The 25558-nt window shown below is 45.3% G+C and overlaps 1 protein-coding gene across 2 annotated transcripts in view; it reads right to left on the minus strand.

The window, feature by feature from the left end:
- Positions 1–1113: 1113 nt before the first annotated feature.
- LOC117354526 (oocyte zinc finger protein XlCOF6-like) overlaps positions 1114–25558 on the minus strand; it is a 61120-nt gene continuing 36675 nt past the window's right edge. For both annotated transcript variants that reach the window (XM_033932217.1, XM_033932216.1), the window contains exons 5-6: positions 20969–21019; positions 1114–6821 (exon numbers count right to left, since the gene is read on the minus strand). In XM_033932217.1, the coding sequence (XP_033788108.1) occupies positions 4384–6821; positions 20969–21019 (2489 nt within the window). In that variant the 3' untranslated portion in view covers positions 1114–4383. The remainder of the gene's footprint in view (positions 6822–20968; positions 21020–25558) is intronic.

Here is a 25558-nt window from a genome sequence, read left to right on the forward strand (position 1 = left end):
GGCCTAATTTCTTACGTAATGCTGCAGCGGTCAGAGGGAATATTTAACAAAGCTACATGCCGCTAGATATTCCCTCCTACCCTGCCTCATTTAACCTTGTAGGAGCCTTTAATAATGGAAATGGATTCTGGACATTTAGGGGGGAAGTTATCATCATGGACTACTGTTGTTGGCTTATTCTATCACAAGTCAAGCTATTCGAGAACATTTATTTATTTTATTTATTGGGATTTATCAACTGCCTTCATGGAGAGATTCACCCAAGGCGGTGTACAGCAGGGTAGTTTAACATTAAAAATGTACATTTTTTTAAACTGCAAAACAATAGTAAAAAATTACCAAATATAAACATAATTTATTTATTTAAAAAATTTCTATACCGTTTAAACCTAAACAGTTTACATAATTTTACATACATAATTTCCTGAAATTGCCCTTGTCACAACATCTTCGTAATTGGCTCACAAGTGAATTCCACAGTTTAACCCCTGCACAACAGAAAGCCATTGTGCTGGTCTCAACATATTTTGGATTAACAGTACAATCAAGATGGCAAATTGAAAGCTAATATACCATGTTTCCCCGAAAATAAGACCGTGTCTTATATTAATTTTGGGTCCAAAAAATGCCCTAGGTCTTATTTTCGGGGTAGAGCTTATTTTTTTCATGTACATGATCATCTCTTCGTTCCTCTCCTTCACCCAATTCTTCTTTCCTTTCTCTCCCCTACAATTCTTCTTCTTTCCTTCCTCCCCTCACCCATCCCCTTGTGCCTTCCCTCTGCAGCATCCTTCTATCCCTCCCTCCATCCCATCTCTCGTGCAGCAGAACCCTTGCCCAGCTTCTAGCCTTCCCTCCCATCCTTGTGCAGCAGAACCCTTGAGCACCCCTCCCCCCGCACCACTGAACCCCCGCTGGCCCTCCCATCCTTCCTTCCCATCTGAACCCCACCGACCGCGAGCCATACCTCCCTCCAGAGCAGTGTCGGGCTAGCATCACTCTAAACAGGCTGCTTCGCGGCTTCTTCCGTCGGGGAATTCCCTCTGCTGCATCACTTATGTCATCAGTAACCCGGCACACGGAACGCTCTGACGGACACGCTGCTCTGGGGGGATATATGGCTCACTGTCGACGGGTTTGGATGGAAGGGAAGGATGGAGGGTCAGCGGGGGTTCAGTTGCGCGGTGGGGGGCGGGGGAAACACTGCTACCAGCACCTAGGGTTTATTTTTCGGGGTAGGGCTTATATTAAGACCTACCCTGAAAATCATGATTATCGGGGAAACACGGTAGAACTGCCATGCAACACGTGGTCTCCCTATATAAAAGGGGACCTGTGGTAAAATGTAACATAACATAACATGTTCATAAAATATAAAACTAAGGGGGAAAGTTAACCTTTTTTTGTGAGTGTGTGACACTGTGGTTAGAGCTACAGCCTTAGCACCCTGAGGTTATGGGTTCAAACCCACACTGCTCTTAGTGACCCTGGGCAAGTCACTTAATCCTCCTTTGCCCCAAGTACATTAGATAAAGTGTGAGCCCATCAGGACAGACAGGGAAAGGTGCTTGAGTACCTGAATGTAAACCACTTAGGCTATAAGTGGAATATGAATACTAAATAAACATTTGGATCTGATGATTTTGTTAAGTTGGCCTATAGCTCTACAGCTATAATCCATTTCTGAGGCCCATTCCTCCTTCCACTTGGGGAATTTATAATCTTGAAAACAACTGAGATCAGGCTGCAATTTGAAAACTGTATGAGAGTGCAGGAATTATGCGGTCATGCTCCTCAGGGGGGTAGTATCAGACAATCGACACCACTCCTGCGCATGACACATCATGATGGTGAAAGTATTTTGAAACAGGACGTGACATAGGGACATCCACTAATCGCCATCATCTTGAAAAAGGGGTGCAACATTGGCACAGTTATGATGTCACTTCCTGTGATGTCACCAAAAGGGGTGTGGTTTGGGCTGAGACCATGTAAAAAGAGGAACAGGGTTTGGGACACGGCATAACCTTACCCTTAACCTGCCTTTTTGCATAGCCCTGCCCCAAACTCTGCTTATATCTTATTCCATGTTAAAGCATTTTTCAATAGCAGCTTGTTTTTTTAATGCAATTTTGAAAAGATCTTTAAGGGCATCATTAATAATAGTCAAATATCATAAAGAGAGAGAGAGAAAAAAGAAAACAATATTCAATACTAAACAACCACAAAAGGGAGGAACTGAAAATCTAGAAAGGGGATGTAATTTTTACAAAACAATATACCCTAAAATCAAACAACTAAAGTGTGCAACATATATCATACTTCTGGAAGACTTTCAAATGAAGAAGGAACACTCAATTATTTTAAAGAAACACAACACTCGATATTCAGAAAGAAAGTTGTGTGGGTCAAAAAATATATACTTAACATTACAAGTAGTATAGTTACATAGCTTTCATCAAATCTAATTTGCATATTTTTGACAGGTGGCCACACCCCACCTCTAGTCATAACAGCCAATCAGAATCAAGGTTTCATTCAAACCATGCCCACTTCCTGCCTGGGCCATGCTCACGCCCCACCTCTTCAGATCATTCCATTGATTTCATATTTGCTCTATCAAGTTCTCCCATATATAGTGTATCCATTTTGCTTCTCGGTTGTGCTTTACAGGATCCTAGAATACATTTTCTCTAAAATGTTCTAATTCATCTACAGTTGGTGGCTTTTCCAGTACCCCTGTAGAACTGTTTGGTGTTCTCTCTCAATAATACATTCTGATTCCTCTCTTTTCTGTTTTCTTCATATCTCCTTAGTTTTTGTGTTTCTGCTGTTATTTTCAATTCATTACGGAGCAAATATAAATGTAAGATCTTCCATTATTAATTCATCATGTTCCAGTTTGGTTGGGTTTTTTTAATCTTTGTCACTATCTTTGGTGGTCTTTTTAGATACCCTTCTTTTCACAATAATTTATTTCTTCTTCAATTTGCTGTTTCCGATGAGCAGTTCTCATTCTCTTCTGAACTTTTTTTGCACAATATATGATATATTTCTTTGATGTTAATAGATGGCCCCTTTATACAGACTACGGCTTTATTTATTTTTCTAATATCTTTACTTTAAGTACTAAATTCATCTTTTGCCACATGGGTTAGGAGTTGTCATTAATTCTTCCTCCACTTAGGTTTTCTCCTGCTTCTTCCTCCTCTTTAGTTGACTTCTTGGCAGGTCCTTTATTTATCTCTCTCATTTGTGTCTCTGGAATCTCTATGCTTTCCTTTGAGTACTCTGTCCCAAGCTTCCTCTTTCTCTCTCATCATCAACCTTTTATTCTGGTGTTCCTATACGGATTCGTTCTCTTTCTCACTGCACCAGTTCTTCTTTTTGGGATCCTTTCCAAATCCCTTCCAGAACTTTTCTTCTGTCGCTTTGTTTCACACCACCTTTTTCCACTTTCTGTCCCTGCTTTTTCTTCAGTTGTTTTCCTTCAGAGGCTCTTTTTTCATTCTTGTTCACTCTCTACTTCATTTGAAGATGTTATCACCTACATACGTCTTTAAAATTAGGGCTCTTAGATTTGCATCAGCAGTTTTTGCAGCATTTCCCCCCCCCCCCCGAGTCATTATTCCTCTTTGACCCAGTTTTGGCAGACTCTCTTAAAATACCCGTCTTGATGTAAATATAGGGTTTGTAGCATAAAGGTAGTAATATTTCATGCCCTTTATCTGCAGGAGTCCACTTAACTGTAGTTAATCCTTTTAATGTTTTAACTTCTGTGGTTTATTCTTTGTTGCAGTGGCTCTATGAACAAGTTTTAGTGGTCTTTAATTGTGTCAGAGGTACTATTTTTTTTTTGCAGTGTCTTCTCTATTGCTATCACTATCTGTAGCCCTCATGCATAAGCTAAGACTGGACACCATTTTATCCTGGGTGATATGCAGTCAGTTTGTATTGGTTTTATTCTTTCCTACCAAATTTCAAGGGTATCGTCACCTTGCTGAGATTCGATATAGACTGTATACAACAAAAGTCACCACATGAAGGTACTCTGCAAGACTTGAGGAGAAAACTGTATTATCTCCCCCCCCCCTCAGATATGCAGAAAAATTCACGCTGCTGAATTTTTGTTGCCCTCTTTTTTGACTACTTTTTCTTTTGTGTGAATTTTCCAGTGCCTTTTCAAAGCTGACAAGAGGGTGAAGCTTTTATCGCACACATTACATGCAAATTCTTTGTGTCCCACGTGGACCATTTGATGAATTGTGAGATTTGAAAGGTGAATGAAGCTCTTATCACACCTTGCATCTAAATAGTGTCTGTTTTTGTGTGTATTCGCCGTTGACTGTTCAGCTTAATTATAAAATAAAGTGTTTATTACACTCAGAACATGTATATATTTTGCTTTGAGATTTCTGACTGGATCTTTTGGTGTAATTTTAGAGATGAAAGGTGAGTGAAGCTTTTATCACAATCAGTACATGCATATGGTCTGTGTCCCTTGTGCATCATTTGGTGAATTTTTAGAGTTGAGATCTGAGCGAAGCTTTTATTACACTCAGTACATGTATATGGTCTGTGTCCCTTGTGCATTATTTGGTGTAATTTTAGAGTTGAAACCTGAGCAAAGCTTTTATCACACTCAGTACATATAAATGGTTTGTTGTCCTTGTGGATCATTTGGTGAACTTTTAGAGTTGAAGGCTGAGTGAAGCTTTTATCACACTCACTACATGTAAATAGTTTGTTTCCCATGTGGATCTGTTGAATTTTTTGATTTGGAAGCTCAGCAAAGCTTTTATCAGACTGCTTAGATGTAAATGGTGTGTCCCCCATGTGGGTCATGTGATAATTTTTTAGAGCTGAGGGTGAAATTAATCTTTTATCAGCCTCATTAGATATAATTGGTGTGTCCCCCATGTGGGTCATGTGATAATTTTTTAGAGCTGAGGGTGAAATGAAGCTTTTATCAGACTCATTAGATGTAATTGGTGAGTCCCCCATATGGGTCATGTGATAATTTTTTAGAGCTGAGGATGAAATGAAGCTTTTATCAGACTCATTAGATGTAATTGGTGTGTCCCCCATGTGGGTCATGTGATAATTTTTTAGAGCTGAGGGTGAAGTGAAGCTTTTATCAGACTCATTAGATGAAAAGTCCCCCATCTGGGTCATTTGATAATTTTTTAGAGCTGAGGTTGAAGTGAAGCTTTTATCAGACTGATTAGATCCAAATGATGTGTCCTTCATGTGAGTCCTTTGATCATTTTTGAGAGCTGAGGGTGAAGTGAAGCTTTTATCAGACTCATTGGATTCAAATACTGTGTCCCTCATGTAGGCCATTTGATCATTTTTTAGAGCTAAGAGTGAAGCGAAGCTTGTATCAGACTCATTGGATCCAAATGGTGTCTCCCTCATGTGAGTCCTTTGATCATTTTTTAGAGCTAAGAGTGAAGTGAAGCTTATATCAGACTCATTGGATTCAAATACTATGTCCCTCATGTGGGTCATTTGATCATTTTTTAGAGCTAAGAGTGAAGCGAAGCTTGTATCAGACTCATTAGATCTAAATACTGTGTCCCTCATGTGGGTCATTTGATCATTTTTTAGAGCTAAGAGTGAAGCGAAGCTTGTATCAGACTCATTAGATCCAAATGGTGTGTTCCTCATGTGAGTCTGATCATTTTTTAGAGCTGAGGGTAAAGTGAAACTTTTATCAGACTCATTAGATCCAAATGGTGTGTCCTTCATGTGAGTCCTTTGATCATTTTTTAGAGCTGAGGATGAAGTGAAGCTTTTATCAGACTTATTAGATCCAAATGGTGTGTCCCTCATTTGAGTCTGATCATTTTTTAGAGCTGAGGGTAAAGTGAAACTTTTATCAGACTCATTAGATCCAAATGGTGTGTCCTTCATGTGAGTCCTTTGATCATTTTTTAGAGCTGAGGATGAAGTGAAGCTTTTATCAGACTCATTAGAACCAAATGGTGTGTCCTTCATGTGAGTCCTTTGATCATTTTTTAGAGCTGAGGGTGAAGTGAAGCTTTTATCAGACTCTTTAAATTTAGATGGTTTATGTCCCATGTGGATCATTTGGTGAATCCTGAGATTTGAAAAGTGAGTGAAGCTTTTATCACATTTACTGCATGTAAATGGTTTGTGTCTCGTGTGGATCTGTTGGTGAAGTTTTAGAGTTGAAAGCTGAGTGAAGCTTGAATTGCACTCATCACATGTGAATGGTTTGTGTCCTGTGTGGATCTGTTGGTGAAGTTTTAGAGTTGAAAGCTGAGTGAAGAGTGTTTCGCACTCATTGCAAGTAAACGGTTTGGCTTCTGTGTAGACCATTGGGTGCTTTTTCAGCACTGATGGATATTTGAAGCTTTTCTTCCACTCAGGACATGTCAACAGATTCTCACTTAAGTGACTCCCGTTGTGCATTTGGAGATCTGAATACAAGGTGAATTTCTTATTACATATGGAACAAATAAAACTTTTACATGTAGTTTCTTTCTGGGTTTTTTCCCCTTTCTCCTCTCCCTGGTGGACATTGGAAGTCACTTGATCACTATTATTAGTTTGGAAGGGTCTCTCTGATGGGTGTCTCTGATGCTCATGGATGTTAGTGAACTCACTGTCACGTCTCTCAAACGTAGTAATTTCATCCAATGAATCTCCTGTGAGGACTCTGTGCTTCTTCTGACGATTCTTTGTGTTTCTCCTCTTTGTTCTCTGAGAAATATTCTCAGAGATATGTTCTGATTGTATTTTGCTTTCTTCCATTTCCACAGGAAATTCTCTTTGAGTCTCTTCTCTCTGACAATCTGTTAGATACAAACAGAAGATATTAATCATGTGTTAGAAGCAGTTTCAAATATATTACCTGTGTATAATCAAATAATAGGTTTTGTTGCATTCACATTTTCTATGCATGGCTTAAGAATCAGGTCTGAATAAGAATATGTGCTAATCAAGGAATTTCTTCCGTTGCGATAAAGTAATGATCCAGACTCCTATTGAAAAACAAAACTGTTGGGTCAAGTCTGTCTCTACCCTAACTTACAGGATTATGGATTATTTATTTTACTTCCAGTGCTTGACATACCGCAAGGAATTCAAGAATGCGACTATACAATTAACAGTTGGAAAAAAAAAAGGTAATCAGGGGAGGAGACAAGAGGGAGAGAAGACAAGGTCAAGGAGTAGAAGAACCAAACAACTCAATAAACAAACGAGTTTTGAGTAACATAGAAACATGATGGCAGATAAAGGCCATATGGCCCATCCACAGTAACCATTATCTCTTCCTCTCTCTCTCTGAGATCTCACGTGCTTATCCCAGGCTTTCTTGAATTCAGATACAGTCTCCACCACCTCTTCCGGGAGACTGTTCCACGCATCTACCACTCTTTCTATAAAACAATATTTCCTTGGATTACTCTGGAGCCTATCACTTCTCATTCAGGAGCTTCCTTTCAAATGAAACAGATTTGACTCATGCGCATTTACGCCACGTAGGTATTTAAACATTTCTATCATATCTCCCCTCTCCCGCCTTTCCTCCAAAGTAAACAGATTGAGATCTTTAAGTCTCCTTATGTGGTCTGAACTGGACTGGCTCTACAAAAAATATTGCAAATCCTCATGTGATCTGAACAACTGCCCACCATACCTACTAGCAACAGCTTCCACCAAATTCAAAGCTAGCTACACGCTATGGTTGCAAACCACACTCAGGGAAGGCCAGTTCCCATCGGACCTTGGTGAAATCATAATTACCCCTATACTGAAAGACCTCAAAGGTCCAATAAATAACCCATCAAATTACAGGCCAATCGCCTCTATCCCACTATACGTCAAAATAATAGAAGGTCTAGTAGCACAACAACTCTCCATGTACCTAGAAGCCCACAACATCCTACACCCATCTCAATCTGGATTCAGAACTAATCACAGCACAGAAACTCTTTTGGTATCACTACTAGATATAGCCCGAAGACATCTCAGCCTAGGAAACAGATTGCTAATCATCCAACTTGATCTCTCAGCTGCATTCGACCTAGTGGACCATCCCATATTACTCCAGATACTAGACGCTATAGGAATCTCAGGTAAAGTTCACAACTGGTTCCAAGGCTTCCTTAAAACAAGAGCATATAGAGTTAAGTCAAAAGATACTCTATCTGAATCATGGTCTAACCCCTGCGGAGTGCCACAAGGATCTCCCCTCTCACCCATACTATTCAACCTATTCATAGCTTCCCTAGGCACCACCCTAGACGCCCTAAACATTACTTCTTTCAGCTACGCGGACGACATAACCATCCTCCTTCCATTCGACATCCAAGACCCCATCTCCACAGGACGCCTGAAAACTACACTGGAAACAGTAGAAAAATGGATGACAAATCATAAGTTGAAGCTGAACTCAGACAAAACCAAATTCCTACTCCTAGAGAAGGACAAAAAACCTTCCCTAACAGAACTGGAAGTAAACTCAATCAAGTACCCAATACAGAGCTCCCTCAAAATCCTGGGAATAGAATTAGACAGATGCTGCACTATGCAGACTCAAATCCACAAAATCATCCAAAAAGCATTCTCCACAATGCGAAATTTAAGAAAAATAAGAAAATTATTTAACAAAGATCAATTCAGGATCATTGTCCAATCCCTTGTGCTTAGTATTCTAGACTACTGCAACAGCCTCTACCTACCATGCCCAATCAAAACAATAAAACAATTACAGACCATCCAGAACACAGCCCTCAGACTCATTTACTCACTCAGCAAATATGACCACATTACCAACGCATACTTAGAATCTCACTGGCTACCGATAAAAGCAAGAACACAATTCAAATTCTACTGTCTTTTATTCAAAATAACCCATGGCACTGCACCCAGCTACCTAAACAACCGTTTTTATTACTATCTCTCACCCAGAAGAAGGAGAACACTGAACCTCTTCTCCTACCCACCCCTTAATGGTACTCGACGTAAGAAACTTTACGACAACCTTCTAGGGACACAGGCGGCTAAAATTGACCCTACCATCTCAAAATTACTGATCAAAACAACAGACATAAAAGAATTCCGAAAAGAAATAAAAACTCTACTATTCAAAAAATATCTCCCATCACTCTAACCACCATCATACACCTCTACAGTCTATATCATCAACATTAAGAAACCAACGTCATGAAATCATCAACATTATGTAACCACCTTCACTTATAGTTATTTGATGTTACTCTCTACCCGATGTAACTTGATTCAGTTGTTATGTACATCTTCTGTGATCTTGAATGTATTATAATTATTTACTATTTACCTGCAATTTACTCTTCTACTGTAATATACTCCACTGGAAATGCCCAGATATCTTCTAAATTGTAATCCGCCTAGAACCGCAAGGCACAGGCGGAATAGAAATCTCTAATGTAATGTAATGTAATGACGAAGACCATGAACCATTTTAGTAGCCTTCCTCTGGACAGACTCCATACTTTTTATCTCTCTTTGAAGGTGCAGCCTCCAGAATTGTACACAATGAGGTCTCACCAGAGTCTTATACAGAGGCATCAATACCTCCTTTTTCCTACTGGCCATACCTCTCCCTATGCACCCTAGCATCCTTCTAGCTTTCACCATCACCTTTTCAACCTGTTTGGCCACATTAAGGTCATCACATACAATCGCACCCAAGTTCCGCTCTTCTGTCGTGTTCTTCACCCCCTAAACTGTACTGTTCCTTTGGGTTTTGGCAGTCCAAATGCATGACCTTGTATTTCTTCGCATTAAATTTTAGCTGCCAAATTTCAGATCATTCTTCAAGTTTCACTTGGTCCCTTCCTCATGTTATTCACACCAACAAGGGTGTCTACTCTATTGCAGGTTTTGGTATCATCCACAAAAAGGGCAAATCTTACCTGACAGTGCTTCAGCAATAGCACTTACAAAAATTATAAAAAAAGAACAGGCCCAAGAACCGAACCTTGAGGCACACCACTAATAATATCCCTTTCCTCAGAGCGATCTCCATTGACCACTACCCTCTTTCATCTTCCACTGAACCAGTACCTGACCCAGTCCATCACTTTGGGGCCCATACCCAGGGCACTCAGTTTATTTATTAGATGTCTGTGTGGAACACTGTCAAAGGCTTTGCTAAAATGTAAATACAGTGGTACCTTGGTTTACGAGTGCACTGGTTTGCGAGTGTTTTGCAAGATGAGCAAAACATTTGCAAAATCGGCACCTCGGAAACCGAGCGTGCCTCGATTTGCAAGCACCCCCCCCCCACTAACCGGCACCCTCCCCCCCGCGATCCGGCACCCCCCCCCCCGCCACCATCGGGTACCCCCCCGCCGCCATCAGGCACACCCCCGCCGCGAGCTGAGGTCCCCCACCCACCCAAATCCTCTTCTTACTTCAGTGTAGCCTCCGCACCAGCACCGGCACCAGCATGTCCTGCCGGTGCCTGAAGATCTGCTTCTTGTGCTGGGCCTTGAGCATGTGCACATGCTCAAGGCCCAGCACAGGAGGCAGATCTTCGGGCACCGGCAGGACATGCTGGTGCCGGTGCGGAGGCTACACTGAAGTAAGAAGAGGGTTCGGGTGGGTTGGGGGACCTCAGGTCGTGGCAGGGGGGGTGCCTGATGGCGGCGGGGGGTGCCGGATCGCGGGGGGGAGGGTGCCGGTTCACGGGGGGGCCTTCGGGGGGGGCAATGCCAGTTCTCGTGGGGAGGGAGCAGCGCTGCTGGCCTTGGTGGGGGTGGAGGGTGGGAACCTATCAAAGCGAGTTTCCATTATTTCCTATGGGGAAACTCGCTTTGATAAACGAGCATTTTGGATTACGAGCATGCTCCTGGAACGGATTATGCTCGTAATCCAAGGTACCACTGTACATCACATCTAGCGCACTCCCTCTATCCAATCCTATGGTCATCCAGTCAAAGAAATTGATCAGATTTTGTCTGACAAGACCCGCTTCTAGTGAATCCATATTACCTCCGGTCCTATAATCCACTGGATTCCAGAAATTTCACCATTCTCTGTTTTAAAAGCATTTCCATTAATTTGCTTACCACAGAAGTCAGACATTTGAATCTTAAATCAGATAATCTTTTTTCTTCTTATGATCTTCCTACTTACTCTTAGATTAAGTCTTCTTTTAAATATGTATTTTTAGCCCGTTTCACTTAAATATTAATGCTGCTTTTTTTTTTTTTTTAATAATCTTCCTGATGTTGCTCTTCCCTAAGATGTTTTTCTTTTGGTTTTTTACTTTAAACAAATGTAGTTTTATCCCTGTATTCCTTATGTATTATTAATCGTCTATGGATATGTTTTTATGTCTATTGTTCAAATGATTTTATTTAGCTTCCAATTTTATTTTTGTGATGCGCATTGAAAAGATTTGATATTGCGTGTAAATCAACATTTTAATAAACTTGAAACTGTAATTCCCTACTTCTTCCTTCCACTTTTGTGGAGAAAGACCACATCCGCCCTTCTCCAGTCCTCCGGTACCATCCCAATTCTAGATAAGCATTGGAAAGGTCAGTAAGCGGAGCCACCAGAACTTCCCAGCAGCCTTGGATGTACACCATCCAGCCCCATCACTTTGTCTACCTTTAATTTAGCTAGCTCCTCACGTACACAACCCTCTGAAAATCAATCAGGGTCTACCATCCCTCCATTCCTAACCGCGTTTGTCTTCTGCAGTCCCACTCCCGGCGCTTCAGCCATGAACACAGAACAGAAATTTCTGTTAAGCAATTCAGCCTTTTCTTTATCAGCTTCTACATATTCCTCCCCTTCACCTTTGAGTCTCACAATGCCACTTTTGCACTTCTTCCTATCACTGATATATCTAAAAATGTCTCCCTGTTTTACCGTGTCAGCTATTTTTTCTTCCATTTGCATCTTTGCTTAATCGACTACTTAACCAGCCTCTCTTAACTCTTCCAAATATTTTTGCCTGCCTTTCTCTTTCTGCGTTTAGTTAATTTCCCCCAAACACATCTAATGTCATCTGAAATTATTTTTAGGAAGTATCTCGGAGAGATATTGGGATTACAGAATCTTGAAACAGTATTGATTTCTAGTTGGTATTATATCCCTCAAAAACAAAAACACTTGAACAGGGATTAGACCAGCTTGTATCAACTGAGTTTAACCTTATAGAATTTCTTGAAGATTCACAAGATATTATACAGGCTAGGGCTTGATTACATAAGAACATAAGCAATGCCTCTCCTGGGTCAGACCTGAGGTCCATCATGCCCAGAAGTCCGCTCATGCGGCGGCACAACAGGTCCAGGACCTGTGCAGTAATCCTCTATTTATACCCTTCTATCCCCTTTTCCAGCAGGAAATTGTCCAATCCTTTCTTAAACCCCAGTACTATTACGCCCTCTGGAAGCACATTCCAGTAGTCCACCACTCGTTGGGTAAAGAAGAACTTCCTAGCATTCGTTTTGAATCTGTCCCCTTTCAACTTTTCCGAGTGCCCTCTTGTTCTTTTATTTTTAGAAAGTTTGAAGAATCTGTCCCTCTCTACTCTCTCTATGCCCTTCATGATCTTATAAGTCTCTATCATATCCCCTCTAAGTCTCCTCTTCTCCAGGGAAAAGAGACCCAGTTTCTCCAATCTCTCAGCGTATGAAAGGTTTTCCATCCCTTTTATCAGACGTGTCGCCCTCCTCTGAACCCTCTCGAGTAACGCCATATCCTTCTTAAGGTACGGCGACCAATATTGGACGCAGTATTCCAGATGCGGGCGCACCATCGCCCGATACAACGGCAGGATAACTTCTTTTGTCCTGGTTGTAATACCCTTCTTGATTATACCTAGCATTCTATTTGCTTTCTTAGCGGCCGCTGCGCACTGTGCCGTCGGCTTCATTGTCATGTTCACCATTACCCCCAAGTCCCTTTCTTGGGTACTCTCATTCAATAACATCCCTCCCATCGTATAGTTGTACCTTGGGTTTCTGCTTCCCACATGCAATACTTTACATTTCTCAACGTTGAACTTCATCTGCCATCTCGCCGCCCATTCCCCCAGTTTGTTCAAGTCCCTTTGCAATTCTTCGCATGTGTGAATGAATTTGATAAGGCTTTAATCATGAGGATGTATTTTAAAAATAAATATACAAAATTTTGTGGAGATAAAGTCTTGATATTTTCTGATGTGGCCAGCCCACACAGCTCAAGAGAAAGAGCTTTTTGGCACTGAAACCCAGAGCTGTGGGATTAGGAGTCATTTTTTTCCTGAATTTTCCATGCAAATGCCTGATAAAATTTCAGAGTAAAGAATACATCTCTTGGGACTCAATACAATTGGAACAGTTTCTCAAAGTCCATGAGAAATAGGATCTGGGGGGGGGTTGTGTGTGGGGGGGTTTATTTGGTAAAAGGAGTTAATAAAGATAGTTTTTGTAACTGGATATTTAGGAAGATATCCTATCAAATTTCCTTCTGTTATTTTGGCCAAAATAAGACATTTTCCTCTTATTAATGTGGGCTCGATGGAATTTAATTTACATACTACCTGTAAAGCTTTATTTTCCTTTGTATATTTGTGATGCATTTCCATTTCTTTATATTTTTGATAATACAATGTAAAAAAAAAAAAATCTCTTTCCAAAATCTTTTTTATTGACATTTTACAGAATACAATCCAAACAAAAAAGCAGCATCACTTTCTCCACCACCCAACCAGTTCCTCCCTCAAAGCACTCACCCCACCCTCTTATCTCATATAAAGATACAGAAAGACTGAAAGCAATTAATCCCCTCCCCACAGAGCTCCCCACCCCCCTTCTCACCCACAACAACAGGACTGGAGTCGGTGCAGAGAATGGCCACCCGGATGGTCTCAGGACTCAAGGATCTTCCATACGAAGAACGGCTTGACAAATTACAGCTAGACTCGCTCGAGGAGCGCAGAGAGAGGGGAGACATGATCGAGACGTTCAAGTATCTTACGGGCCGCATCGAGGCGGAGGAAGATATCTTCTTTTTCAAGGGTCCCACGACAACAAGAGGGCATCCGTTGAAAATCAGGGGCGGGAAACTACGAGGTGACACCAGGAAATTATTTTTCACTGAAAGAGTGGTTGATCGCTGGAATAGTCTTCCACTACAGGTGATTGAGGCCAGCAGCGTGCCTGATTTTAAGGCCAAATGGGATCGGCACGTGGGATCTATTCACAGGGCAAAGGTAGGGGAGGGACATTAGGGTGGGCAGACTAGATGGGCCGTGGCCCTTATCTGCCGTCTATTTCTATGTTTCTATGGACCAAAGCACACAAGATTACAGCTATAATGGGGAGGAGTCTGATCTCCAGGCAACATAACTATCCCAAATTTTATGATAAGGAACCAACCTCAGGCACCGTAGCACCTTTAATTTACACATTAAATGTACATAAATCAGACGGCAGAGTAAGTGTCGTCGCTCAGGAACCATTGTGGAACGCCAGTGTTTTGCCAAGGCCAGGTGGGCCACAGTACAAACAAACAAAGCTAATCAGTTTTATCCCAGGACAAGCAGGCAGCATATTCTTAACGCATGGGTGACGTCACCGACGGAGCCCCGGTACGGACCTTTTTAACTAGAAAGTTCTAGTTGGCCGCACCGCGCATGCGCGAGTGCCTTCCCGCCCGACGGAGGAGTGTGTGGTCCCCAGTTTCTTCGTTTCCGCAGAGCGAAGAAGACGCATGTGTTTTCAACGGCTGTTGAAAAACTATTTTCTGCCTTCCCACTCGCGTACTTTTTTCATTTTTTCAGTTTTTTTCCTTTCGGATCCCGTTACTTTTCTTAAAAAAAAAAAAACTTGTCGAGTTTTCTTTATTTTTTTGGGCCGGCCCCGGCGGGGCCTGTTGCCACCATACAGGCCTCCAGCTTTGATTTTGCGGAGGCCGTGTTTCCCTTCATGCCCCCTCAACCGGGCTTTAAGAAGTGCCAGCGGTGTGCACGCCCGATCTCCCTCACCGACCCGCACAATTGGTGCCTCCAGTGCTTGGGTCCAGAGTATCGGGCTGACACCTGCACCCGCTGTGCTACGCTTAAAAAGCGTACTTTGAAAAATAGGCAGATCCAGCAAAATATTTTGTTTGGTACCGGATCTGCCATGGAACCGGCTGCGACGTCGATGGCACCCCAAAAGTCGGCACCGACGACATCGACACCACCGGACCCTTCCTCGGGGTCGTTGGGCCCAGGTAAGCCGGCTAAGAAGCCTCCCACTTCCCTTGAGTGCCCTCCTGCCACGGTTGCGACACCGGCCCTCCCGGCACCGCACCGGCCCCGCAAACGCTCCGCTCCGATCTCGGTGAGTGCCTCATCATCGGCCTCCTCATCGCCGGAGCGTAGAGCGGCACCTATGGTATCGAAGAAGAAAAAAGCGGTACCGGTGCCTCCCCTGGATGACCGCATCGCGGCCATACTTCAAACACAGTTACAGGAGCAGCTGCAACAACAGCTCCAGTAACTGTTGCTGGCGTTGCTGGCACCGCACCTTCTGGTACAGGACCGGTCCGAACCTCGCACTATCCCATCGGTGTCAACCCCCTCGGTACCGATTAATACCTCCATGCCGGTGCTCTTGGCAGAAACACCTACAGTGCATACCCGTGATGCTGCCGACCCTGTCCGGTCCCAGAAACGACATCGGTCTTCCTCACCCGGTACCGCCTCGGTGCGCTCAGGCAAATCTCTCTCAAAAACCCGCCATGCCGAGCCCCCCACACTGATGTCCAAACGTATGCACCCCGACATTAGGGACCCGGACTTGTGGGAAGACTCCCCTCACGGTACCGAGGAGGACGCTTCGTCAACCGACGAAGAACCCTCCATGACCGACACCGTATCAAAACCAAAGCAATCCTCTTTCTCCAAATTCCTTAGGGAGATGTCAGCAGCTCTTTCCATTCCCTTAGAGTCCGACTCTAAAAAGTCTCAAGCTTTCCTCGACGCCCTAGACTTTGAGCAACCTCCCAAAGAATTTCTGAAGTTGCCCGTCCACGACATCTTATGGGAAACTTTCTATAAAAACTGGGAGGCTCCCCTCACTGTTCCTGGAGCCCCTCGTAAATTGGATAGCTTGTACTGGGTTATTCCAATCCCAGGGTTTGACAAACCTCAATTGCCCCACGAGTCCCTCCTGGTGGAATCTACTTTGAAAAAATCTCAGGGTTCCAGTGTATATGCCTCCACCCCTCCTGGCAGAGAGGGAAAAACCATGGATAAATTTGGTAAGCGCCTTTTCCAAAATGCCATGTTAGCCAATAGAGCCAACAACTACACCTTCCACTTCTCCTTCTACATGAAGCATCTGGTGCAACAGCTCTCCTCCTTACAGAAATATCTTCCTGAACGTAAGGTCCCTCTTTTCCAGCAACATATTTCTAGCCTCCTCCAACTCAGGAAATTTATGGTTCGCTCCATCTACGACTCATTTGAGCTGACCTCTTGCGCATCTGCCATGGCGGTGGCCATGCGCCGTTTGGCATGGCTGAGAGGCTCTGACGACATTAACCACCAGGACCGCCTGGCGAACGCACCTTGATGCGCACGGTGATGAACTCTTCGGAGAGTCCCTGGACTCAACAACCCAGAAGCTCTCAGCACATGAGACCAGGTGGGACACTCTGATCAAACCTAAAAAGAAGACTCCACCTGCTCGCCCCTACAGACAGCAGTCTTCCTACCAGCGCAGGTTCTCGGCCAGACCTCTCAACCCGCCCCAACAGCAGCCTCGCCGACCTCGTCAACAGCATCAATCTCAGGCTCGCTCACAGTCTCACCAACCTGCCAAGCCTCTACCTCCGTCAAAACCATCTCAGCCCTTTTGACTTTTTCCTCCAGGGCATAGCCAGTCTCCCACCATCATTGCCTCTTCCTCAGCCTATCGGAGGTCGCCTCCAAATCTTCCTCAGCCGTTGGGAGGTCATCACATCAGACCAATGGGTCCTCAACATCATTCGCCATGGCTACTCTCTCAACTTCCAGACTCTTCCACTCTGCTTCTCACTCCTCTCAAACCCCCCTCCTCCTGAGGGAGGTCCACTCTCTCCTTCTTCTCAATGCCATCGAAGAAGTGCCTCCGGACCAAAGGGGTCAGGGATTCTACTCCCGCTACTTCCTGGTTCCCAAAAAGACAGGAGACCTCCGTCCCATCCTCGATCTCAGGGACCTCAACAAGTGTCTGGTCAAGGAGAAGTTCAGAATGCTCTCCCTTGCCACGCTTTACCCTCTTCTCTCTCAGCACGACTGGCTATGTTCCCTGGACCTCAAAGAGGCCTACACTCACATCCCAATCAATCCGACTTCACGTCGCTACCTACGGTTTCAGATACAGCACCATCACTATCAGTACAAAGTGCTACCTTTTGGCCTCGCTTCATCGCCCAGGGTGTTCACCAAGTGCCTTATTGTGGTGGCGGCCTTCCTCAGGTCTCACAACCTTCAGGTGTTCCCCTACTTGGACGATTGGTTGGTGAAAGCACCTACGTCTCCACTTGTGCTACAAGCCACTCATCACACCATCTCTTTCCTCCATCTCCTGGGGTTCGAGATCAACTACCCCAAGTTGCATCTGCTTCCCACACAGCGACTTCAGTTCATTGGAGCAGTTCTCGACACCACACTGATGAGGGCGTTTCTCCCCTCCGACCGTCAACGGACCCTGCTCCACCTCTGTCGTCAGGTGCTCCTTCATCACTCCATTCCAGCCCGACAGATGATGGTCCTCCTGGGCCACATGGCCTCGACGGTCCATGTGCTTCCTCTGGCGCGACTCCACCTCAGGACACCTCAATGGACTCTTGCCAACCAATGGTCACAGACCACGGATCTTCTTTCTCATCCCATCTCTGTGACATCGCCTCTTCAGCAATCTCTTCAATGGTGGTTGAACTCCTCAAATCTTTCCAGGGGTCTACTCTTTCATCTACCCCCTCACTCCATGATCATAACTACGGATGCCTCCCCCTATGCGTGGGGAGCTCACCTGGGAGGTCTACGCACCCAGGGACTCTGGACCCCTCAGGAGCATCAACATCACATCAATTTCCTGGAACTCAGAGCCATGTTTTATGCTCTCAAGGCCTTCCAGCACCTTCTCTACCCTCAGGTTCTTCTCCTGTGCACAGACAATCAAGTCGCCATGTACTACATAAACAAGCAAGGCGGCACCGGATCTCGCCTCCTTTGTCAGGAGGCTCTCAGCATCTGGACCTGGGCCACGGCCCGCAATCTCTTCCTCAAGGCTGTCTATATCCAGGGCGAACAGAACTCCCTGGCCGACAATCTCAGTCGCATCCTTCAACCTCTCGAGTGGACTCTGGACCCTTCCACACTCCACTCCATCTTTGCTTGCTGGGGCACTCCACAGGTGGACCTCTTTGCAGCTCCTCACAACCATCAGCTGCCCCAGTTCTGTTCCAGACTCTTCTCTCCTCATCGTCTGACCCCAGATGCATTCCTGCTCGACTGGACGGATCGGTTCCTCTATGCCTTTCCTCCACTACCTCTGATGTTGCGGACGTTATCCAAACTCCGCAGGGACAGGGCCACCATGATTCTCATCGCTCCTCGGTGGCCTCGCCAACACTGGTTCTCCCTCCTGCTCCAGCTCAGCTCCAGGGAGCCCATTCCTCTTCCTGTGTTTCCTACTCTACTTACGCAGCAGCATCGATCTCTACTACATCCCAATCTGTCCTCGCTCCACCTGACAGCTTGGTTTCTCTCGGGCTGACCTCTCCAGAGAATCTGTCTCAGCCCGTCCGTCGCATTTTGGATGCCTCCGGGAAACTGGCCACCCTCCAATGTTACCATCAGAAGTGGACCAGGTTCTCCTCTTGGTGTCTACTGCATCACCACGATCCCACCTCATTGGCGGTGGAAACTGTACTGGACTATTTGCTCTCTCTATCTGATGCTGGCCTCAAGTCCACCTCAATCAGAGTCCACCTAAGTGCCATCACTGCGTTTCATGAGCCTATCCTCGGAAAACCGCTTACAGCTCATCCTCTGGTTTCCCGGTTCATGAGAGGCCTCTTCAATGTCAAACCACCTCTGAAGCCTCCTCCTGTCGTCTGGGACCTGAATGTGGTTTTATCAGCCCTCATGAAACCTCCTTTTGAGCCTCTTGCCACAACTTCGCTCAAACTTCTAACATGGAAGGTGCTTTTCCTCATTGCCATCACCTCTGCCAGGAGGGTTAGTGAGATGCATGCACTGGTCGCCGATCCACCGTTCACTGTTTTTCAGCATGACAAGGTGGTTCTGCGTACTCATCCTAAATTCCTTCCCAAGGTGGTCTCGTCTTTTCACCTCAACCAGTCCATTGTGTTGCCTGTCTTTTTTCCCTAAACCCCATTCTCATCCTGGGAACAGGCGTTGCACACGCTGGATTGTAAGCGTGCCCTCGCATACTACCTTGACCGTACCAGGGCTCACCGCTCGTCCCCTCAGCTCTTTCTGACCTTCGATCCTAACCGTCTAGGTCGTCCTGTCTCTAAACGGACGCTTTCCAACTGGCTTGCTGCCTGTATTGCGTTCTGTTATGCTCGGGCCGGTCTCTCACTGGAAGGTGCTGTCACGGCCCACAGGGTCAGAGCTATGGCTGCTTCTGTGGCTTTCCTCCGTTCCACACCCATCGAGGAAATCTGCAAGGCTGCCACTTGGTCCTCAGTTCACACGTTCACTACTCACTACTGTCTGGATGCCTTCTCCAGACGGGATGGACACTTCGGCCAATCTGTGCTACAAAATTTATTTTCCTAATGGCCAACCATCCCTCCTCCCTCTCTGTTAGCTTGGAGGTCACCCATGCGTTAAGAATATGCTGCCTGCTTGTCCTGGGATAAAGCACAGTTACTTACCGTAACAGGTGTTATCCAGGGACAGCAGGCAGATATTCTTACGTCCCACCCTCCTCCTCGGGTTGGCTTCTTAGCTGGCTTATCTTAACTGGGGACCACGCACTCCTCCGTCGGGCGGGAAGGCACTCGCGCATGCGTGGTGCGGCCAACTAGAACTTTCTAGTTAAAAAGGTCCGTACCGGGGCTCCGTCGGTGACGTCACCCATGCGTTAAGAATATCTGCCTGCTGTCCCTGGATAACACCTGTTACGGTAAGTAACTGTGCTTTCTGGTGGGGTATAACCTGTTTTGGGAGCATTAAGTAGAAAGCATTCCTTCAACATAGGACAGTGCTTCTGGGCAATGTGAACTATCAATTGACCCACCATATTCCAATATGGCTTTAATACGACCACCATATATGTTGAAAGGTTCCCACACATCCACAAGACCTCCAACATAGATTCTCATGAAGGTCATAAGTCTGGGACAAACGTTGAGGAGTCATATACCATTGGTGTAGCCATTTTCAATTAATGAGAAGGCAAGTGGAATAGAAAAAAAGACATTTACATAATGTTAACCATGCAGGGTCTCCCGACTCTAAACTGAGGCTGCTTGTGCCTATTAGCTGTGCTTTATACTGGTACTATAAGTTTTAAAATAGTCCCTTGAAATGTTAGCCCAGTGTCTTGCAAACTTTCCGGCTGACGGCACACTAAATCCAGTTCCCCGGCCGGAAGGCACCCAGAAGTGTGCGGAGACCCATTGGGCCGTGAACCACTTCGGTGGAGGGATCCGAAAGGTGCAAGAGAGGAGCGTCATCTGCGCTGGCTGACAGCCTACAGGTCGTGCTTTTCACCGCGAGAGGCACGTTCTGTAGGCAATCAGCCAACGTGGATGACTCTCCTCCTCGCCAGTGTGTCGTGACACACCTGAAATCTCAGGAGGCACACTGATGCGCCATGGCGCACAGTTTGTGACACACTGTGTTAGCCTATGAACTCTAACAGAGACTTCCTATGCTTCCTGTTTAGCTTTAGGTCTCCCTTTCCCTAAGTCTGCAAGCATTTTCCCAGCACAGCCTTACCTGTGACGATCTCTTCGTCTCTGGGCATCTTCTCACAGCACCTCTTCTGGACTGGGGAGAGGAAGATGAGTGTGAGAAAAAAGAAAGCCAAGAGGCACTCAAGGAGAAGGAGGACTTATGGAAACATATGACCAAAATATTTGCAGACAACCTGTTTAATGTATCTGAAAACTGTCTTGATTTGGGAAAGTTGGCAGTAGTGCAAATTAATAAATCATAAAATAATTAAGGAAGAGCTGTTTAGACTAAAATGTTAGAGTCTGATGTTAACTGGCACCTATCCAGGTGCATCATACTGCTATAACTACTACTTTTAAAGATTAGGTTCTTACCTTTGCTAATCTTCTTTCTTGTAAATCAACACTTTATTCTGGGACCAGTGGGTTATTTCCCTCCACCTTCTAGGACTTTGTAGGAAGCCTCAAACTTTGTAGAAAGCCTCAAACTTCAGAGGCTTAAACCCCTCCCCATCTTACCTCATCACTGTCCCTGTGAACAACAGTTAGTCTTATAGCAGCCAAGAACTTCTGAAGAGGATAAGAATAAGAGAGAACTGGGGACAGCTCCCAACAAATAAGTCAATTCTGCTCATATCAACAAATGCAAAAATTAAAAATGAGAGAACATGTCATAAAACAGAAACTTGAACAAAACAGTGCTACAAGGAGATACAGCCTGCCAGAAGGGGGCACCTAATTGAGGGACCTTCCAAAACTAAATGCTAAACTCATTCTGATGGCACTCTTATATAGAACATAAGAACTGCCGCTTCTGGGTCAGACCAGTGGTCCATTGTGCCCAGCAGTCTGCTCATGTGGCGGCCCTTAGGTCAAAGACCAGTGCCCTATCTGAGACTAGCCTGGGTCTGGTCAGAAAACAGAAAAGCACAGTTACTTACCATAACAGGTGTTATTCAGGGACAGCAGGCAGCTATTCTCACAAGTGGGTGACGTGATCCAACGGAGCCCCGATGTGGACGCCTCACAAGCAGACTTGCTTGAAGAAACTCGAAGTTTTGAGTCGCCTGCACCGCGCAAGCGCGAGTGCCTTCCCACCCGACATCGGGCGCGTCTCCTCAGTTCAGATAGCTAGCAGAGAAGCCAACCCAGGGGAGGTGGGTGGGATGTGAGAATAGCTGCCTGCTGTCCCTGGATAACACCTAAGTAACTGGTAAGTAACTGTGCTTTATCCCAGGACAAGCAGGCAGGTATTCTCACAAGTGGGTGACCTTCAAACTAATCAGAATGGGATGGTGGGAGAGTTGGCAACTTAGGAGAATAAATTTTGCAATACTGTTTGGCCAAACTGTCCATCCCGTCTGGAGAAAGTATCCGGACAATAATGAGGACCAAGTGGCAGCTTTACAAATTTCCTCAATAGGTGTAGATCTGAGGAAAGCTACAGAAGCTGCCATTGCTCTGACCTTATGGGCTGTGACTTTACTGTGAAAAGGAAATCCAGCCTGGGCATAGCAGAATGAGATACAAGCCGCCATCCAATTGGAGATGGTACACTTAGAGATAGGACGCCCCAACTTGTTCGGATCAAAGAAGACAAAAAGTTAAGGAGCAGTTCTGTGTGGTTTGGTGCGTTCCAAATAGAAAGCCAAAGCACGTTTACAGTCCAGAGTATGAAGAGCTGATTCTCCAGGGTGAGAATGAGGCTTTGGAAAAAACACTGGAAGAGCAATGGATTGGTTGAGATGAAATTCTGAAACCGCTTTAGGAAGGAACTTCAGATGAGTGCGAAGAACCACCTTGTCATGGTGAAACACTGTAAAAGGTGAATCCACAACCAAAGCTTGAAGCTCACTGACTCGTCGAGCAGAAGTGAGGCCAATCAGAAACACCACTTTCCAAGTGAGATACTTCAGATGAGCCTTGTCCATTGGTTCAAATGGAGGTTTCATCAGTTGAGTAAGAACAATATTGAGGTCCCAAACCACTGGAGGCGGTTTGAGAGGAGGATTGACATTGAAAAGTCCTTTCATGAATCTGGAAACCACAGGATGAGCAGAGAGAGGTTTCCCTTCAATAGGTTGATGGAAAGCAGCAATTGCACTAAGATGAACTCGGATCGAGGTAGACTTGAGACCAGAATGAGAAAGGTGCAACAGATAGTCCATAACAGAAGATAAAGAGGAACGTTGAGGTTCCTTATGATGAGAAAAACACCAAGTAGAAAATCTAGTCCATTTTTGGTGATGGCATTGTCTAGTAGTAGGCTTCCGGGAAGCTTCCAAAACATTCCTCACAGATTGGGAAAACTGTAGAGGAGCTATGTTGAGAGGAACCAAACTGTCAGGTGTAGAGACTGCAGGTTGGGATGAAGTAGAGATCCCTGATGCTGCGTAAGCAGAGAGGGAAAAACTGGTAGAAGGTATGGCTCCCTGCTGCTGAGTTGAAGGAGAAGGGAATACCAGAGTTGCCTGGGCCACCGAGGAGCAACCAGACTTCAGCTTGACCTGCGTCTTTTGAATGAGAGGAAACGGAGGAAATGCATATAGAAAGAGATTTGTGCAGTCCAGAAGAAAAGCATCTGTCTCGAGGCGATGAGGAGTGTAGATCCTGGAGCAGAACTGAGGCAGCTTGAAGTTGTGGGGGGCTGCAAAGAGATCTATCTGAGGCGTTCCCCACAGAGAGAAGATGTGATGAAGGGGCGTGGAATGGAGAGTCCATTCGTGTGGTTGTAGAAGACGACTCAAGTTGTCTGCTAAGGCATTGTCCGCCCCCTGAATGTAGACAGCTTTGAGGAAGGAGTTGTGGCGAATTGCCCAATCCCAAAGTTTCAGAGCCTCTTGACAGAGGGAGGCAGATCCCGTGCCGCCCTGTTTGTTGACATAATACATTGCGACGTGATTGTCCGTGCGAATTAGGACTACACGATCGTGAAGCAGAAGCTGAAAAGCATTTAGAGCATTGAAAATCACCCTGAGTTCCAGCAGATTGATGTGGCACTGACGATCCGAACTGGGCCAATAGCCTTGAGTACGGAGACCATCTAGATGAGCCCCCCCAAGCGTAAGTTGAAGAATTGGTCGTGAGAACCTTCTGATGGGGGAGCGTGTGAAAAAGTAAGCCTCTGGATAGATTGGAAGAGAGCATCCACCAGCGAAGAAACTGTGTCAGAGCAGGAGTAACTTGGATGTGTTGAGTCAGAGGGTCGGAAACCTGCATCCATTGAGATGCCAGGGTCCACTGAGGAATTCTGAGGTGAAGTCTGGCAAAAGGAGTCACATGTACTGTGGAAGCCATGTGACCCAGAAGAACCATCATGTGTCTCACCGAGATGGACGGGTGACAGGAGACTGACTGACAAAGATGGAGAAGAGTCTCTAGACGTTGTTGAGGAAGGAACACTCTGAGTTGGACTGTATCCAGAACAGCTCCGATGAATGGAAGAGTCTGAGAAGGCTGGAGATGGGACTTCGTAAAGTTGATTTCGAATCCCAGACTCTGCAGGAACCAGATAGTCCGCTGGGTCGCTAGGACGACTCCCTGTGACGTGGAATCCTTGATGAGCCAGTCGTCCAGGTAGGGAAACACCTGAAGACCATGGTTCCTGAGCGCTGCGGCCACCACTACCAGACACTTGGTGAAGACTCTGGGTGACGAGGCCAGGCCAAAAGGGAGCACTCTGTACTGATAATGTAGATCTCCCACCCGAAATCTGAGGTATTGGTGGGAGGCCGGATGGATGAGAATGTGAGTGTAGGCCTCCTTGAGATCGTTTTGCTCAAGGAGGGGATACAGAGAAGCCAGGGTCAACATGCGAAATTTTTCTCTGACCAGAAATTTGTTGAGCACCCTGAAATCCAAAATGGAATGCAGATCGCCCGTCTTCTTCGGAACAAGGAAGTACCGGAAGTAAAATCCCTTGTTCTGCTGAGCCAAAGGAACTGGCTCATAGCTCAGAGCCGAAGCAAAGCTTGAGCTTCCTGAAGAAGAAGGGCAGTCTAGGCAGAATTGGAAGGATACTCTCTTGGAGGATGTTCCGGAGGAACTTGATGGAACTGAAGAGAGTATCCCTCCCTGATGACGGAAAGGACCCAGAGGTCAGTGGTAATAGTCGTCCATCGGTGGAAAAAATGATGGAGACGACCTCCGATAGGGGGAAAAACGGGAAAGGGCAGAACAACTGAGGTTATACTCTTTTCCAGACAGTCAAAAAGGCTGAGGAGCCTTAGGAACAGCAGGTGGTTGAAGCTACTAGCCTCTATGCGAGGAGCACACCTCAAGCAGATGGTACTGGAACCCACCAGAGACCAGGCAATCCTGGACCTGTTGCTCACTAACGGAGACAGTGTCACAGGGGTATCGGTGGGTGAAACCTTGGCATCCAGCGACCACAACATGGTTTGGTTCTGCCTCCAAAAAGGAACCACTAGGTCAAGGACATCGACTAAGGTCCTAAATTTTAAAGGAACTAACTTTCAGGGCATGGGCGACTACGTATACAAAGTGCTGCAAAACCAAAGCGCGACGGACAATGTAGAGGAACTACGGTCTACTCTGAAGTCTACCCTGCATGAAGCAACTAACATGTACATAAAAACAGTGAGAAACGACACAGAAACAATAGACCACAGTG

Source organism: Geotrypetes seraphini, chromosome 2 (assembly GCF_902459505.1).
Source record: "Geotrypetes seraphini chromosome 2, aGeoSer1.1, whole genome shotgun sequence".
Lineage (NCBI taxonomy): Eukaryota > Metazoa > Chordata > Amphibia > Gymnophiona > Dermophiidae > Geotrypetes > Geotrypetes seraphini.